Raw genomic sequence first — 18,193 nt, forward strand, 5'->3', positions numbered from 1 at the left:
AGTAATAAAGTTCACTGTGTGTTTTTTTTTTTATCCACAAATTCAAATGTAACGAGACCCCTCCAGGAGCAAAGTTGGGTAGGAAAGAGAAGCCAGGTCTGTGACAGAGGCTTGGTGAAGGTAAGTTGGGAGGAGCAAAAGGGTACGAGGAAGGGCCGGAGCAGGGCAACAACTCCAAGGTCACACAGCTCCAGGGAAAGGCAGTAGCATGTTTTTAAAATTACTTGCAACAGTATCATCGATCCATGTGTTTGTTTTTAGGCCAATACAAGGATGTTTTTACTACCGTAGCTCTGTAACTAGCTTGAAATCTGGTGTATTACTTCTTATTGCTTAGGAGCATTTTGGCTACCTGGAGTCTTATGTGGTACCATAAGTATTTTAGGAGATTTTTGTTGGTGGTGAGATGTTTTGTTTAGGGTGTGTCGTGTATGTGTGCGTGTGTGTGTGTGTGTGTGTGTGTGTGTGTGTGTGTGTGTGTGTGTTTCTGTTACAAAGAATAGAATGGAGATTTTGACTGGGTCTGCATCATTTTATAAATTGCTTTTGGTAGGATTATTGTTTTCACAATATTAATTCGACCAATCCATGACTATAGAGGATATTCCTCTTTTAGTGTCTTCTTATAACTCTGCTGATTAAAAATTTCCCATGTAGGTCTCCTTTAGCTTCCTTGTTGTAGTAAATATCTAATCCACCATAGATTATTTAGTCCTCAAATAAAAGACATAAAACCTTTACATTTATAATAAACCTTAAAAGCATTAGAGCTGGAAAAATGTCTACCCTCTATGCTATTTTGTCTACTTCCCTTTCAATAACCTCAAAATACAACTTGTCATGTTCCACCTAGGCTGCTCCTACTCCAGTTGGCTGCCCTCATGGACATGTTCACTCATGATCCACCTACATAATGGCATCTTCTTCTCTCTTCTCTCCTCCCAGTTAGCCTCTGCTACAGATCCAAAGCCTTGGAACCGAAACCCAGCCTCTATCTTTCTTCTGCCAAGCTGTAGGCAACTTTATTCAACCAATACTTTTTATTTAGGGAGCAAGGTTGCATAGCATCATTTGGTGTTCCTGAGGATCTCCTCAACTCTGGAGGCAACCAGACCTTGGGAGCCAGTATTTAGCATTACAACACATAGCACCAGAAGGAACCTCAATACTCCCTTGCTAGGTTTAGTCCTACATTGTTTTTTATATGTTATTGTGAAATAGACTGCTTCCACGTGTCTTTCTCAGCATGCTTAATATTTATATTCAGAGAAGCCATTTTTGTCAATTAATTTTTTGTGTCCTGATGATTTGGTAAAATTGTTGGTTATTTAACTAAGCTTTCTGGCAAATTTTGGTGATTTCACAAAATCACAAAATTATCTTCAAGTAGGGAAAACTGATTTCTCTTCTTTGTTAAACTAAGCCGTTAGATTACTTGAACAAAAATAAAGAAAATCGCAAAGGAGAGACAATGACACACCAATTGTCTTATAAAATTGTTTTATTTTCGTCTATGTAAACTTCTTTCTCAGGAATGGTGCCAAAGTGACTTGCTTACAGGGATTTATAATTTGGAATAAACATAATTAACAACATAAGTATTTCTTTATTGTACAGAGGAATGATGTAAAATGTATTTATAGGCTATATTATTCAAAGCAGGTAATTGGACTTATCTGCTAAAGCAACTTTCCTACTTAAGCCCATGTGACAGAAGAGAAACAGCTAAAAGATGCTCTCCTCAGAATCTTGCAGAGTAGTTGGGGTTTTAGTTTCCACCACACAGAGCCACCAGGATTTTTTCATAGTCTCCTTTGGTTTCATCCTGTTGGTGCAAAAAAAGAATATATTTGACATGTTGCAAAATCATGATGAATACAAGATATTTTAATTGGAAATATAGCATGGTGTTTGTAGAGTCAGTTGCAAAACAAGTCATACATTACAGTGTATACTATAGCTATGATTTAAAAATCTCAATTAAATGTTCTCCAGAGGAGAATCAGAAGAAAATCTACTCTGAACTAATTGTTGTATATTAGAACAAGTTATTTCTAAGTATTAATATATAACATAATTAATTGAAGTATTATATAATTTGATGCCCCACATAAGCAAATATCTGAATCATTCAACAAAAGGAATAAGAGCTCTGGGCCTATAATTTTCTCATTTGAACTTCATTTATTTTAATTTTCAAATATATATAATGTGAATATAAATAATTATCTTTCTGTAGGATCAGCTTCCTTGACTTTTTTGCAATGTATTGTTTTCTAATACTGTAATACATGACTTGAACATATATTTTGAACATCTTATGCAAAAAGTGCAAAGTACAAGTAAAACACTAAAAATTAATTTTAGTACTAAACTTTTAATCCTTCAGTTTTACCTATAAAATCAATCATGACATATATCAATACTGCCAGGAACTCTGAAATATTCCAGAACTATTTATGCACAAAAGACTAGATATTTCTATGTGGTTCAAAATGCACTTAGTTCTTTGGTAATCTAGATTTAATTATGTGAAGTTTAATTTATTTATGACTCATTCACACTAAAAAACTGAGCTATTCTTATATATGCAGTGCATGGCTGAGCATATCACATCAGCTCTACTTTTGGAAAATGTTGCATAAAGAGCTTTCTTTTATAAGGTGAAATGATAGAAAACACAACATACCAGGATGGCTTGACAAAGAGAGATTCCATACTTCTTCTGGTAAAATACTTTGATTTCATTCATGTCAATTTCTGAACGGGAGACCATAATCCTGATCAATGCCTTATGGCGAGTTCCAGCGCCCTGTGCAAACAGATCATGGTTTCATGACATGTAGGAAAACTTTCAACAAAGACACTGGGCTTTCAAAAAAAGTTAAATCACCCCTATATGCTATTCTCTTCTCCTTTCCTCTACCTGTTCCCCCTCCTTGAGTGTGTGTGTCTTTCTCACACACTCACACCACACATCCACACATCTACACACACACCGGAGAGGGAGAGAGAGAGAACAGTGGTAATGAAAGAATGAAACAAGAAACCAGTAATTATACAAGCAGAAGGTATAAAGGGTTTTTGCAGATTTTTAATTGGCTTTCCATCATCTAGTCTTTGCTGTATCTCAACTATTAAATAATAGCAAAATGTTTTGTTCCCTGAAGTCATAAATCTAAATCTATTCTAAAATCTCAGTTGTCTACAATTTCTCTTAAAATGAACCATCTTATAAGGGCATACAATGTCCTTTATAATTCTATACCCATTTAGACTGTCAAGCTAATTACAAAATAAAAGAAAGAAAGAAAGAAAGAAAGAAAGAAAGAAAGAAAGGAAGGAAGGAAGAAAGGAAGGAAGGAAGGAAGGAAGGAAGAAAGAAGGAAGAAAAAAAGCAATTGGCAAGGGAAATGGAGGGATAATTAATTACTATCCAAGTATATCTATTGTACCTGCCTGAATTGATAAAAATGACAAATATACATATCATTTTACAGAATTCTTCAATTATTCATATTGTTAGATCTTTCCATCACTCTCTCTTTCTGTTAAGGCTTCCATACACATGGGTTACAAACGGAAGATCATGTCATAACTCTTGTCTTCACATCACAAAATACAAGTACTGGGGCAATCTCCTCTACCACAACTTCCTAGCTTGATGAAACCTTTCAAGTATCTCAAATGCATCTCAATACCACCTTCTACTTCTCTAACCATGGAATATTTTAAAATATCCCCATGAGTCTATGGCATGAAAGACAGCACAGTTAGCATGTCAAAAGAAAGCCAGAAAGTAGAAGCCTATAAAGCTCACAATCTTGGTTGAAGTAGATTATTAAAATCACACCTGGTAAAAGAGGGATTGTACCATTCTTCTCTTAGTGATTTGGGTTTTAAGTAAAATATAAATCACCTATAAACTTCTTGCCAGTTCAACTCGTAACCATCTTTACAAATATCTTTTCTAAAAGTGCACCAAATCCAACAAGTACATTCTAATGCAGAAGCATGTTTCCCTTCAAATTGAATAAAGTAGTCATGTTCTTTAAAGGAAATATACGTAATGAGATTTTTCAAGCAAAAAGCTCTCTGCTCTTCTATCTGCAGACAATTTCTCCCCTGAATAAAGCCTATAAGTAGAACACTACCTTCATGGCTTCATACAGCTTCTCAGCAAAGAAAGCTGGAGTGCTGGTGGCACACTTCACTGTAAGAGATGCAAATTTCAGTTGAAATATTCATCACAAAATGAACATACACATTTAAAAAATAGAAAATAATTTTGAAAAAAGAGTTCTGTCCCTCTGCCTAGTGTAGGATGCTTAGTTTATTAGAAGAAGGAGTCACTTTCCACAAGGTGGCTTCAGCATCCTTTTTCTAGTCAATATTCAGTAGTGACTCTACCCTGAATATACTCTCCTCTCTGTGGGTATGGAGAAACCAGCATAGAGGTCAGGCTTCTTAGAATCTTAGAAATTCACAACCATGGCCCACATAACCAGTGTATGTCTCTGGGAGACATGTAAAAGATTCATATTTTTAGAAATTAACCCATAGCTACTAAATTAGCTTGTCCAGGCCTTGCTCAAGACTATACAAGTAGTTATGCCAGCAATTCAATGAGTTTCTCTTGGTGACCATCCATAGTGACCCAAGAGGTATGTCTTACCTTGTGCATTGCCTTATAAACAGGGGTTCAAAAATTTATTCTGCATATCCATATCTTAAAGAGCATATGTTTCATTAAAAGGGCTTTCCTAAGCCAGGTAAGGTGGGGTACATTTTTAATCTACGCACTTGTGAGACAAAGGCAGGAGGATCTTTTGTGTGTTAAAGGCCAGTCTAGTCTACAGAGTGAGTTAAAGAGCAGCCAGGACTGTTACACGCAGAGTCCCTGCCTCAAAAAAAAAAAAAAGTGAAAAAGAAAAAGATAAAAGAAAGAAAAGCCTTCCAGTTTTAGCATTTCATCATCAGTCTTGCATATTGCCTCAGTGTGAGCATAGATGCCAAGATGTATCATCCCCTCAGGTATTTTTTTCTAACATTATGTTTTATAGAGCATCAGTGAAATGCAAGCATACAGCTTCAGGCTTGAAGCTTTGCCTGTGCTATGTCTACATACCGATGGTTGTGAGGCACTTCTCAATGTCACCCTTCAGTTCCAGATCCAGAGCTTTGCTCATGTCATGTTGACTGTACTTTCTGTAATTCTGAAACACTGAATGGGAAACTGAAGTTAAGATTTGTGCAAAGCATCCTGTCTAATAGAAAACTTTAGCAGAATCAGGGTAACTGACTCATGGGCTCCTTGGGGACACTGAACTCATGCGGTGGTATACAATAACGAACTTTGCACTCCTGTTCTCACACTACGTCTTCCCAAAAGATTCAGAGATTATATCTTAGCTCTTAATCATTGGTAATTTGGAGATTTTCTCTTGTTCGCTCTTGTTTATGGACCAAGCACATTTTTTCCCCTTTATTTAGACCCTTGGAGTATTTTTCTTTTTTCTCCTTCATTTTTTGTCTTTCTCTTTTTTTTATGTTTTATTTATATCTCGTGTCATAACTACTCCAAACTTTGGAAGAATAGAAATAGTGAAAATAGTTATATTCCTTACTCCAAAGTGAGAAAATATTTTCTCAGTGATGTGAATGGTAGCAGATCAAAGCTGACCAATAGACATACAGCAATAGATGAGCAACATCACTAAAGCCATTTCATAGGGAAAGACCTCTTTCTTTCCTTCCCCTCACTTCTCCTCCATAAGCAACATGTAATTCTCTCTAAACGCAATCCAGAGAAATGAATTTCTTGTTACCTTTGCGAAGGTGAGTAAAGCTCCTGCTGGTCAGAATTGTAGTGAACACGTTCACATCTGTCCCCTTTCTCCTTTCTCCAGCTTCATACAAAGCCTGTCAAGAAATGGATAAGTAACCATGTGACCATGCACCGAATGACAAACTCGTACAAATGTTTAACCAAAGTTATATAGGCAATTACTCTGTGCTCAATATGATAGGCAGCACCGAGGTTGGCCTTTCTTGAAAGTGAGGACAGGGCAATAAAGTCAGCATATCTCTGAAGGCATTTTGTAAGCATGAAAAACTGACAATATGTTTTCAGGATATCTCTTTGCTTAGTTAATTGTTTTAAAATTATTCTGAATATAAGACAACTCAAGGAATTCTTAAAATGGATTCTTTCTATTCTTTATTGCTCAAAGAAATTATTAGCAATTAGTATCAATAAACTGAAAATTCAACTGCTGCCTAGGTCTTGCATTTCCTCTCTATATTCACACATTTATTTGCTACTGAAGGATATTCCATATTGATGCTATGATTTGTGTACTCAAATTTCAACTCTGAAATTTGAAAGCTATATAGTCTTAGGAAATAATTTAAATAGAGTTATTCTCCTTTGCAAATGAAAATGATGATCTCTGTCATTTTTGTTTTAAAAAGCCTAAAATATTAATTTCTATCATAATCCTGAGCCATATTAATCATGTAGTCTCTGTGAATATATATAAAGAAGCCCTAATAATCTGGAAATTAAAAGATATTTGCAAAAATAATTAAGAATAATTGTTATTGGGGCAATTACACATCATTATTTTTGATATGTTTGCACAATTTCTGTTAAAACAAAATGTTCAATGTATTACTAGATTTCACTTTACTCAGCAATAATTTCCTTTCCTAGCTGAGCATAATGATGATTGCTTATAGTCCCAGCAACTGGGAGACAGAGGAAATAGGATTTCAAATGGATAGCAACTTACAGTACCCACCAAGAGGTTGGGATTACATATAGTTATGTTCTTACACAACAAAGTTAAAACTTGGAGTGTTCTCAACCCAACAGTTATTGGGAAAGACAGACAAATTTGTTATTTAACTCATCATTGGCTTTCTGAATAATAAGATCAACTGGAATCACAAAGACTACATTTTCTACCCCTGGGCTACAAGAATCTGTGTCTAATTAAATGAGCATTAAGGAAGCATTGGCTTTTCTGAGGACTAGAGATCTGCTTCCACACATAGAAAGTAAGAATGGAGGAATATCCTTGCTTACCCTGGCATCTGTATCAGCCAAATCTTGATTCACACTAAAATCCTCACAACGATCACCCTGAAAAAATATACCAATATATTGTAAGACTTTCTGTAGGATGTAATCACAAGATATGCTTAATTGATTCTCTTAAAATCAGACAATAACCATTGAGGGAAAAGCGTGAAAAACAGCATCTATTCTCTCCAACAGTGTTGCACTGAGGAATTCATGCAAGACAGAGCAGAGTAAGTTTGCTTGAGCTCACTTAGGTGTGCTTCCTAAAACATCTGACCCCACAGAAGCATAAAGTAAATTGATAATGAGCAGAGACAATAGGGTGGAAAACACAGGTCTGGAGGATGCTAATGAAAGGGCACAGTCTCTAATAAGCAGGAGCATACTGTGATATTACTATACAGTAAGGGAAATGTAATCCGTATCATAGTCCATATCTTTATGTGATCAGAAGATAAACTTTAAATGCCTCAACTAAAAAAGTGGTAGGAAGTTAGAACACAAAGACATTATTTTATGCCATTAATTGACATCCTGTGTATCAAAATATCACACTGTTCCCTCAAATACATACAAGTATGGCTCATCAATGATGCAATAGTAATTTGAAGAGAGGATTTCTCATTCCTAGAAATTTAACACAACTCTTAAGATTTTATTGAGTATAAGAGCAAACACATTTCCAGAGCATTTAAGTTATACCTTGGCAAGAGCAAGCAAGGTTTTCCGAAAGTCTCCAGATGTATCGGAAGTGATGTCTTTGGCCAGATCTCTTTTCAGCTCTAGGAGACAAGAAAAGTAACTTTTGTAGTAAGTTATTAAAAACTAATGATGCAAATAACTACTATCTTACACATTTGTCCCATTTTTTGTGTTACAAGGTTGAATGACTCAAGTTACATATTTCTGGTAACTCTGTTCATGTTACATGTAACTCATGTTGCATGTGTTTTATGAGAATGGAAAAATGAGAGCCACTAAAATGTTAAGACTATAAAACACTTGCCTACAGAACAATGAAAGAAAAAGGAGCAATGCTGTGTATGGAAACTCAGAGTCACAAATAGTTTCTACCAAGAATAAATTGCTAAGCACACATTACCAAGCCATTTTGAAACATGACATTTCACACATATTTGCGAGAATGACTAGATCAGCAATTAAAAGGAAAAAAGGCAGTACTTGCTTGAATATTGGCTATTTATTGATATTTGATATATATTATATGTTCAATGGCAGTTGTTTATGTGTATGTGCAGTTATTTAAAACTAATTTCTATACACATCCATTTATTTATCAAATGTATTACTTTAATAAAAAAATACCTGAATTTATAATGAAATAGATACAGCACCTGAAGCTATTAAGTCTTCAGGATCATCGGAAAATGTGAATGTCTGTCTTTGTAGAGTGTGTTTAATCAAACACATTAATAATTACATCTCTTGAATTATTAATGACAAAGGGCTCTAAGGCAAGCATCAGTATTGGAGTAAGAACTGTAGAAAATGTGGTTGAAAACTTACTTATTTTGACTCATGTGCTAAATTGAGAACAATGTGCAATGCAATAATGTGTTGTCCCGTGAGTGTTTGCTAAGAGAGTCAGATAGAAAGATTCTCTACAAAATTAATTAATTTAGCAAAACAAAACAAGAAGCCACCAGCTCAGAGGAACAGGAAAATCACCAGGAACCAGAAATCAAGGAGGAATGAATCATTGCCTAATGGCCTCATGGTCCAATGAGCCACCCATAGTCTCATGAGAAGTATCTATCTAACCAGAGAGAAAAGGAACTGAATTGTTTATGCTCTTCATGGTAAAATTAAGAATCCCAACAAAGGGGCTGGAAAGATGGCCCAGTGGTTAAGAGCATTGACTGCTCTGCCAGAAGTTCTGAGTTCAATTCCCAGGAACAATATGGCAGCTTACAGTTATCCGTAAGGAATCTGATGCCCTCTTCTGGTATGTCTGAACACAGCTACAGTATATAAGCATATGGTATATATAGCATACATATTAAAGCTATTTTTTTTAAAAAAATCCCAACAAAGGATTAGAAAGATGAATGGAAAGTGTCCTGATCAGAAGTATTTATTCTAATTATTTAGTCTTTTCAAAGTAAAAAACACTGGGTAGCACAAACAGTAGAAATGTTTTTAGAAAGTTATCTAAGTCCAAAAATGCTCTGAATCCAATTCTCTTTACAACCATTAGTGTTTAGTAGTGGGTTGGGGCATGTGTTTTCTTGCTGGCACCTCACCCTGCATTCCAGGAATATTGAACCAAGCAGGGAGGGATGATTTTAGAATGCAGGCTTTCTAAATCGTACACAGTCACCACCCATAGCTAACTTTCAAAAAATGTATTTTTTATCTGATTTCCTGTCCAACTCAGGTACTCAGATAGTGGGCCTGACCTTCTCTGTAGACTCTATTAATCTCTCTGATTTGTTCATTATTTCTTGTTGTCAAAATCTCAATGAGAGTGTCTTCATCCGTTCCAAGTCCCTGCATTTAAAGAAAAAAATACATTTAAAGTTTTTCACTCAAGAAATCAACTTTCACAAAGTTCGTTGTAATTTGTCATTTAGTAAATTTTGTCCATATTTTTAAAAATATATAACATCTTTCTAAAGCAAAGTAGGTTTATGTTTAGTATTTTGGATGAAAATTTTAAAAATACATATATTTGATTTATGCATTTTAAATGCATGAGAAACCTTAGTTCCAATATTTATTTTTTTATGTATGTACTGATTGATTCATTTAATCATTAAGTTGCTCAGTCACTGAACTCTGATTGATAGTCTTGTAGTAGATAACGAAGGCTCAGTCATAGTAACACACAGATTTGTTCTGCACAATTATTTAGGAAAGTTGTTTTTCATTAAAAGAGTAATTGAGGGGGGCTGGTGAAAAGGCTCGGCTGTTAAAAGCACTTGTTCATGCAGAGGACCCAGATTCAATTCCTCTCATTCACATAGTGGCTTGCAACCATCCATAACTCCAACACAAGAGGATCAAATGCCCTCTTCTGACCTAAAGTGCCAGGCACACAGGTGATATATAGACATAAATACATTCAAGTAAAACATTCATTCAAATAAAACATCTCAAAAACTGCTGGGGGCCTGGCCATGGGGTAGAGGTAGTGAGAATAATTTACCTTCATGGCACCACGGAGTTCATCTGCATCAAACTGAGCTGGAGTTTTTAGCATAGCCAAAACAACCTCCTCCAGGTGGCCTGTCAGGGCTTTTCTCAAGACTTCCTCCAGGGGCTGGAAAAGCAAAAAGATCAGTGAGTTCCTAGCAGTCTTACTCCTAGTGATATCTCACTTAGGACATCCATTAGAGTTCTTTTCATCCATGCTAAACACCAGTTGGATATTTAGGATGTCCTCCCTGTCCTTTAACGTAGAGAGCTTAGATGAAATGTACTGCATCCGATATTAACTTCCTACAGGATTGGGTTCTCAGTGTTCCTTACAGGAAAGGAATCACAGAACTCAAAACACAAAGCTGCCGCAAGCTTTTCATTGGTCTAGTAAACACTATAATTTAAAAAAAAAAAAAGGTACCTTTCATTTTTTTTTATGGCACCCAGTTAAAAAGAAACTATCTATAGTTGCCACAAGAGATATAAAGCTCACTTGCAACATAGAGTTGCATAAAATATTTAGATTTCTTCGTAAAGCAGCTCATTCTAGTTTTAGTGACATCCAAAAAAAAATGCACTTCAATAAGGACACATTCTTTGTTCCTCAACATAATTATGATGCCTATTTTGCTTAAATGGATGGCTTGCTTCTAGCATAGAATTTCACCTCTAAAAACCTTTATGGCAAGAAGGCCAATGTTTGAACTGAGGAAATTTGCTAAAAAGTGATCCTACTGCAAGAAAAGAGACAAATATTGTGACTCCCATTTTGGGAGTAATGGGCTAACAGTGTTTAATATAGAAAGACTGAAAATATGTGATTCAGAAGCACATTGAAACATGAATCTGAACAAACTGAACGTCTATGATCAACATTCTCCCTACCTTTCCATTCTCCTGTAAGTACGCGGCTTTGATCTGCTGGCGCTGAGCGTTGGTTCTCTTGGTAAGAATGTCAATGATGGTTGCTTCATCCACACCTGGAAACAAAAGGTCTGAGGCCTCAACATCAATTCTCTCAATCATCCCCCATTGACAGAAAGTTATCAAGGCGGCACTCAAGGCACATTCCTAACAAAGCTGGGAAAGAGAATTACATCAGCCTGGGAAATGAATGAATGCCACAGCATGCATCAAACTGGAGAATGCTAAGATGACACCTCATCCATTTGAATAGAAAATGAAGAGCCAATCAATGATTTCTGTACTTCGGCACTCCAGATACATTCAGACGCTCAATGTAATCACCGATGCTCATTTAAGCATTGATTTGTACTAGAAACCGGCTGGTATGGACATCTGTTCAAGTAGTTTCTATGAAATGGTCAGGAGGAGGTTCTATGAAAGTACACTCACCTTTAACCATGATAGCTTTGTGCAAGGCAGCAACATCTGAGGATGGATTGAAGGAAGGGTAGGGGCTCACTGCTGACCCAGGACCACCTTTGTATGATTTTACAGCTTGCTATGTGTGCAAGAGACATGAATTAATCTTCATTCATTCATTCATTCATGTTGGTGTCTGTATTAACATGGTAACTACTTCATAATGTTTTGACTACTTACCGTGTATCCCTGTTCATGATTTTCAATATAACAGGCCTGCTTGAGGAATTCTGACACCACTGACATTTTTAAAGAAGTAGCTGGAAAGAAAGTGAATAGGTACTTTAATATAATAAAGTCAACATCGACAGACACTACCCTTTACCCTCGAGACACTACAATAGAAAGCAAACTTGTCCTTGTTTGCTGTGATTATTCTTTGGTGTAACATAAAATGTACAGTGTTTTAAAAAACTGTTCTTACTGTTAAAATGAAACTCACAGCCTCTACTGAGAAATGAGCCATATTCTTGGTCTTTCCAGTCCTGCCCTCTAAGGTTCACACCTAAGTATAGGGTCTGAGGAGAAGTGCTGATGATCACATGCCTGATCTAAATTTACAGACCACCCAGAGATGCTAAGCAAGGAGGATGCAATCGCTTTGCTACATCTTCCTTTGCCTCTGGGAATCTGAAGCTGGTCTGTGCTCTCTGGTTAAAAGCACAAAGGCTAAGGAAACTTCTGGCTGAAAGTGCTGCCTCAGAGACACTCTTGAAATAAGTCAAAACAAATCTGAGGAAGATTTGCCATATTTGAGAGGCTGTGTGAAGTTTGCTAGAGGAAGAAATGACAATAGAAGTGGCAACAAGGAATTTACATGTATCTCCACAGCTCAGAGCAACATCATTATGTGTGTGAATGGAAAACAGTGTGATCCCATTTGTATTTTAGGAGGAGCATCTTTTTCACATCTTGGGGAATCACAGTAGAGGGTGAAGAGTAAGTCAAGACAATTCAGTATGTCATGCAAGCACCTGTGTGGGCTCAATTAGGACCTGTGCCAAAGGCGTGTCTAGAGAAAATTTGCTTCTTTCTATGAAGTAAAATAATCCAGAACCATCTCCAGGACTGGATCAACTTAAAAGTCTATGCATTTCTTCCTCAAAAAACCCAGCTTCCTTCCTTTTTCCCTTCCTTCCTTTTGTTTTTCCTTCTTTCTTTTCTTTCTTTTTCATTGCTCGGTGTATACTTATTTGTCTAGATAACTATCTTCACATTTCTTCCTATTTGAGCAATTTAAACATTATTCTTGGATGCGTACACACAAATAGGAAAGGATTATTTGATCATTGTTTTGCCTCTGTTCTAACAAGAAGCGTTTGGGCAATGCTGTAATATGCATACATTTTTGGCAACTATCATACAGGGTGTCTCAAGTTGCCTGCACAGCTTGTAGCTTGGTAATGTTTGTATTTAATGGGACAAAATCTTTTTAAAACTTAAAGTATGCTAACCATTGGTCTGTTTTCTCTACAAACACAAAATAGAATCAATGATTCCTTTTGCCAGAGTATATATTTTGTTTTTGAAGCTGGTATTCAGCATCTACACTTATCTATCTCTGACACCCTCTGGAGATTGCACAGTGAATGCCTTTGAGGAAGGGTGGAAAGATAATCTCTGGGATTTCAGTTCATGATATGTAGCCATAAAGCTTAGGAAGAGTAAAATTCATAAAGCTGTCCCATACTAACATGTCCAGACAAAGTATTTCTGTCAGTATCTGCTAGAAGAATGATTCATTTTCAAGTAACAAGATTAAATGGCAGAGGCAAATAATACTCGAAACAGGAACATTCTGTACCTAACGATGATGGAGCTTGTTCGAATTACTATTTTGTCATTTGTATGAAAGGCAATCACCAAAGGACTGTGTTCGTTCCCACATCAATGCCTTCAAAGCTATTCCCTAAAGTAAGCTCATGATATGCAATCATGCATGGTATTGTACTTCCCGCTATAGTTGAATCTGGTGTAATGCTGTTGCCACACAGTATTTCATATTTTGACTGCCAAGTTGGCACACCTACAGCTTCATTGCTTCACTGGAGACGTTTCAGCATTCAGAGTTGCTATCTTAACCACCACGCCCAAGCCCTAGTAAAATGGAATCTTCAAAAGAAATGATCTGATCATTTGCTTTTTTAAAAAAAAAAAAAAATCAATAATTTTCTTGTTTTCAGTTAAGACAGAGAAAGTTCTTCAAACTGGAGGGTAGTCTAAAATCAAAAATGAGTATGACAACTTCATACTGATCTTAGGGAGTTTATGAAAGTACTATGCTTTCATGGTTTTAGCACAATTAAAAACAAGAGCATAGTGCACAACTTTCTTTCTGAAAACTGAGAAAACTTAAGGAAATAATAACTCTGTTAATTATATTGTGCAACAGAACAAGAAGCAGTAGGTTGAGCAACGTGCTTGATAAGAGTATCCTTAGAGAAGACAGCTTTGAACCGGCATCTTCTGAGTATCCTTGTTCTAGCCTGCGGTATATGCAGAGGCCAGAAGGAAGGGCCAGAAAAGCAAAGGAAACAGGATAGTCTCCACGAATGTCGGCAGAAGAAAATGGATTCTAGAGTCAGCTTCTAGCACTTGGCAAAGTTTAAGGACTGCAAAAGGATGTTCGTTGATCTTTAAAAAAAAAAAGTATATTTTATCACAGTCTGTTAAGTGCCAAAGCTATTAACCTTCATTAACAGAACGGCTTACATACAAAGCACTGTTCAGATAGCACAGGGAGAATGTCAGGCAGATTCAGAGCTGAACTTCTCTCCCTGCTTATCACTTAGATTTCTCATGGAGACAAACTTAATTAAATGGAGGATTTTGTTTCTTTCATCTTATTTGTTTTAATATAATATTGCTTTATCTCAACACATACTTCAATTAGTTAGCAATACGTTCTCAATCCAAGTTAATCTCCAGGACTAAAGTGAGCTAATTCTAAAATAACTCACATGGAAGTTGATTCTATTTCACAGTTTTTCTTTACTTGACATTTTTGTGTGTGTGAATAGGCACTGTCTATTAATTTCCCCTTATATGTAGAATAAGTGGGAAATGTCTAAGAATTAGCCTTTTTGTGGAATTATATGTATATAGTCATCTTCACGCTTCTTACTGAGTGTCATGGAATGTGACTTCCAGAATCATGTGGAAAGCAGCTGAATTTGCTGGCTTACCAAACCTTCCTGGTTTCGACATGATTTCTGGGTTAATTGCAAAGCACAAAATGAAGAAAATCTTGTTGAGTAACTTACTTATTAATACAAGATAGGTCCCCTAGAGATGACAGCAGTGTGGTTTATAGGAGGACTATCAGTTTCACAATGATAGCACTAATCACTAGCCACTTCTTTTTTGACAAAATAACTTTGTCACCACTCTCATTTTTATATGTGATGTCCTCTTCAGACAAACATCCTGCGAGTAGTGTCAGTAGTCATAATATAAAGATATGCTTTCTGAGTACAAAATACTGTGTGTTTTTAAATTAGTAAATAGATTTGAACAAGGTCACTACTACTTTTAATCCACTTGCAATCCAGATTCATTGACAGAGAATCTATTGGAGACTCAATAGTTTTCACTGCAGCCTCAGGATATTTATTTTCACCTGGTTTTGCTTTGTGTACAGTTCTTCCTTGAATACGTGTTTTGTAAGCCCTTTCCACAACTACCCACACAAAGAAGATAATTAGACTCTTCAATGGCCACATGAGGAGATAATTAGAATATACAATGACATCACTTTTAAAAAGCCATTTAGCCATAGGTAGCTCCTGGATATTTTGCTTCAGGCTTCTGCACAGGGAGTTTCTGTTGCCTGGAATGCTCTGACCTCATCTACACCACTGTCTTTTGCCTGACTCACTGCTATTTGATGAAGACTAAGCTAAGGCTCCATCACATCTCCATGATGGCCTCACTGGTACTCAGCTCTGCACTGGGGGACCTGTGAAAGCATCTTGCTTCTACCCATCCAATAGCTTCATGCCCTTATGCATTAAGTCTTCATGCTGGCATCTGATCCTCACAGCGGTATTTCCCGAAGACATGGACCATTCGCTTGGGATCTGCAATACCTCATAAAGTACCTGGAATTCTGGATATCCATAGACATTATGAATTATCACTAAATAAACAAATAAATCTTATTAAACAAACAAACAAACAGCACATAGGGAGAAAACTACACAGATTTAACCAACAAAATTTGATCCATAATGATAGCATTTTAAATAGAAGAATCATATCATGGTGCTATAGGCCTTTTTTTGTTTTGTTTTGTTTTGTTTTGTTTTTTGTTTGTTTGTTTCTTTAACTGGAAATTTGACTTCACAAAACACACGAAACTTCTTCAGGTGGTTTTAATGTATAAAATGAGAATGTTAAAATAGACATTTTAACATTTAAACCCATTGTAGCTCCAAATCACCTAGCTTACATTTCACCTTGAGTCCAAAGAGGAATTAACCTAAAGGTTTTAGATAGATTGGATGCTTGATTGTTCTGATAAATGTGTGCAAGTTTAAAGAAAAAAAGACATATTCAACTTTGAGAATTATTCGTGGTTCATTACTAAGGATCAATAGAGATTTTTGTTGTTGTTGTTGTTTGTTTGTTTTGTTCTGACTTTAATATGTAACAAATTGGTAGGTCTAGAGGGAACTAAGTAAGCCTGTCCGGCTCATGTTGTATTCAGATATCAGCACTGCAGAAGTTTTTGACTGAGAAAGTATTTAACAAGCATCTGACTTTAGGTGCTTCTTTAAAGAGTGTTGCTATGGTCACAAGAGCAGCGGTCTCATATCAGGGAACTAGGAGGTGTAGGTGTGTTTCTGGGCTCAGGAAACCACATAACTTCTGAAATGTGGAAGAAGCCATTTCAGAATCAGGAAACCAGCATTTTACCACATATGAATCAGCTGACACAGGACTGAGCTGCAGCGAGCAAAGCACAGGCCCTGCTCAATGTTAGGGGCATTGGTTTCTCAGGATTCACACGACTGAGGCATCCATGGCAAGAAGAAGCACATTTTTAACAGACACCCATGAAATTAGAAGATAAGACGTGTCCTTAACATTTTTAAGTGAGCTAAGGGGAAAGTCCTTGAAGGCACATTTGTAATGAGCCACGTGAGTAGTTAGGGATCATCTGCTCTCTCTTTTGCAATCTGAGCCAATGCTGTGCAGTTTTTTTTCCACTATAGCAAGTTTATCTCCTTATCTTCTGCTACCTCCAGATGTCACTAGGCAAAAGAGTTTCTGTAGGGGCCCTGCAGCATTCCGTGGGATGATCTAGCTGACCTCACCCTGGAAAAAAATCTGCTTTCCCCTTAAGTTTTGGAACATACACCAGAAAAGCCTGTCTATGACACAGAGATTATAGGGAGGGAATGTGGCCACTCCCTGTTTAAATGAGACGAGTAATAAGCGGACCATCTTAAACTATGAGTAAACATAACATTGATCCAAAACGTTAATTAAAAAGGGCATGGAGACCACTCAGAGGCTGGGATTCATTTAGTTTTATTAAAGAAAAATATTTTTAGCTATGAAAGCCTTCCATGATGGAATAGTTCTTGGGAATTTTCCACTTCTGGTTTCTCTGGGACCCCACCTGCCTCCCAATCCAGCACTGGGCTCACACAAAGCTCACTGCTCTTTGGAAAGCCTTTCCAGAGAAAAGGAAAAAAAAATCCTCACTCTAAGTTTGCCAGAGCACACGTTCTCTGTGCTCTTTTAGTAATTCATCAGCAGGACAGTAAACTTGCCAAAGTTTCAGACATGCATTTCTTAGTTAAAAAAAAAGTAAAACTTTATGACTTGTAATGTCCAGAAGATAAATACACAGTATAATTTTGCAGCAAGATTTACTAAGACATAATAATTGCAACAAACTCTAAATCCTGTGATTGAATTCAGCAGTCAACAGCACTTCCTTATGAAGCCCCAGGCAAAGCAAACAAGTTCTTACCCGAATTTGTAGTTTCTACAGCAAGCAGAACTCTGTAAAAGGTAAGCTAAGCCTTACCTTTGTATTTCCTTGTCTTCCTGGGAACTGAAGAGAGGCTCTGCTCAGATGGTTTCGGACTGGAAGTGGAGGGTTGGACTCCTGATTTTATAGGATATGAACTGAAGCCACACCTAGCAACCAGAAGTTAGTAACTGGCTGTCTTTTGTTTGAAGAACTGGCTCAGCCCTGGTCAAAACCAAGGAGAAACAAGTCTTGCAAAACTACTCCGGGAACCAACTCAGCTACAGAAAGCAAAAGGAATCATGGAGTTCCTCCTGCTCTTCCTTCTGAGGTTTTATTCCTCCCAGGAAGGGTACAGTGCAGTTGAGTTTCAGCTATGTTGAGCTCCCTGCCCTATCTTAAGGAACTTACTGGAACGCCTTTAAAATTAAGCACATTAACCACAAAACTAAAAAAGAAAAGGAAAAGGGAAGGGAAGGAGAGGGATTGATTTCAGCCATAGCACTCATTACTATATGATTTGGAGGGCCTAATTTAATTTATTTCTCTGCATTTGTTACCATTTTTGTATGTTG

General features: G+C 36.7%; 1 protein-coding gene across 1 annotated transcript; it reads right to left on the bottom strand.

Annotated features, from left to right (window-relative positions):
* Positions 1 to 1,483: 1,483 nt before the first annotated feature.
* Positions 1,484 to 17,817, bottom strand: Anxa1 (annexin A1). Its single transcript, XM_031389900.1, has 13 exons — positions 17,676 to 17,817; positions 11,816 to 11,895; positions 11,606 to 11,714; positions 11,135 to 11,229; positions 10,257 to 10,370; positions 9,508 to 9,598; positions 7,790 to 7,869; positions 7,091 to 7,147; positions 5,829 to 5,922; positions 5,129 to 5,224; positions 4,155 to 4,213; positions 2,690 to 2,812; positions 1,484 to 1,825 (listed from the first exon to the last, which is right to left on the bottom strand). Exons 2-13 carry the CDS (start codon positions 11,879 to 11,881, stop codon positions 1,769 to 1,771), a joined length of 1,041 nt encoding a protein of 346 aa, XP_031245760.1. The 5' UTR covers positions 11,882 to 11,895; positions 17,676 to 17,817; the 3' UTR covers positions 1,484 to 1,768.
* Positions 17,818 to 18,193: the final 376 nt, after the last annotated feature.

Source organism: Mastomys coucha, unplaced genomic scaffold (assembly GCF_008632895.1).
Source record: "Mastomys coucha isolate ucsf_1 unplaced genomic scaffold, UCSF_Mcou_1 pScaffold21, whole genome shotgun sequence".
NCBI lineage: Eukaryota > Metazoa > Chordata > Mammalia > Rodentia > Muridae > Mastomys > Mastomys coucha.

Excerpts from the sequence above, each read along its gene's own strand:
- Anxa1 (XM_031389900.1), bottom strand. The coding sequence starts at position 11,881 with ATGTCAGTGGTGTCAGAATTCCTCAAGCAGGCCTGTTATATTGAAAAT. Across the intron at positions 7,148-7,789 it reads CCTTGCTTGCTCTTGCCAAG|GGTGATCGTTGTGAGGATTT; the intron begins GTATAACTTAAA and ends ATATTTTTTCAG. Across the intron at positions 1,826-2,689 it reads CTCTTTGTCAAGCCATCCTG|GATGAAACCAAAGGAGACTA; the intron begins GTATGTTGTGTT and ends TTGCACCAACAG.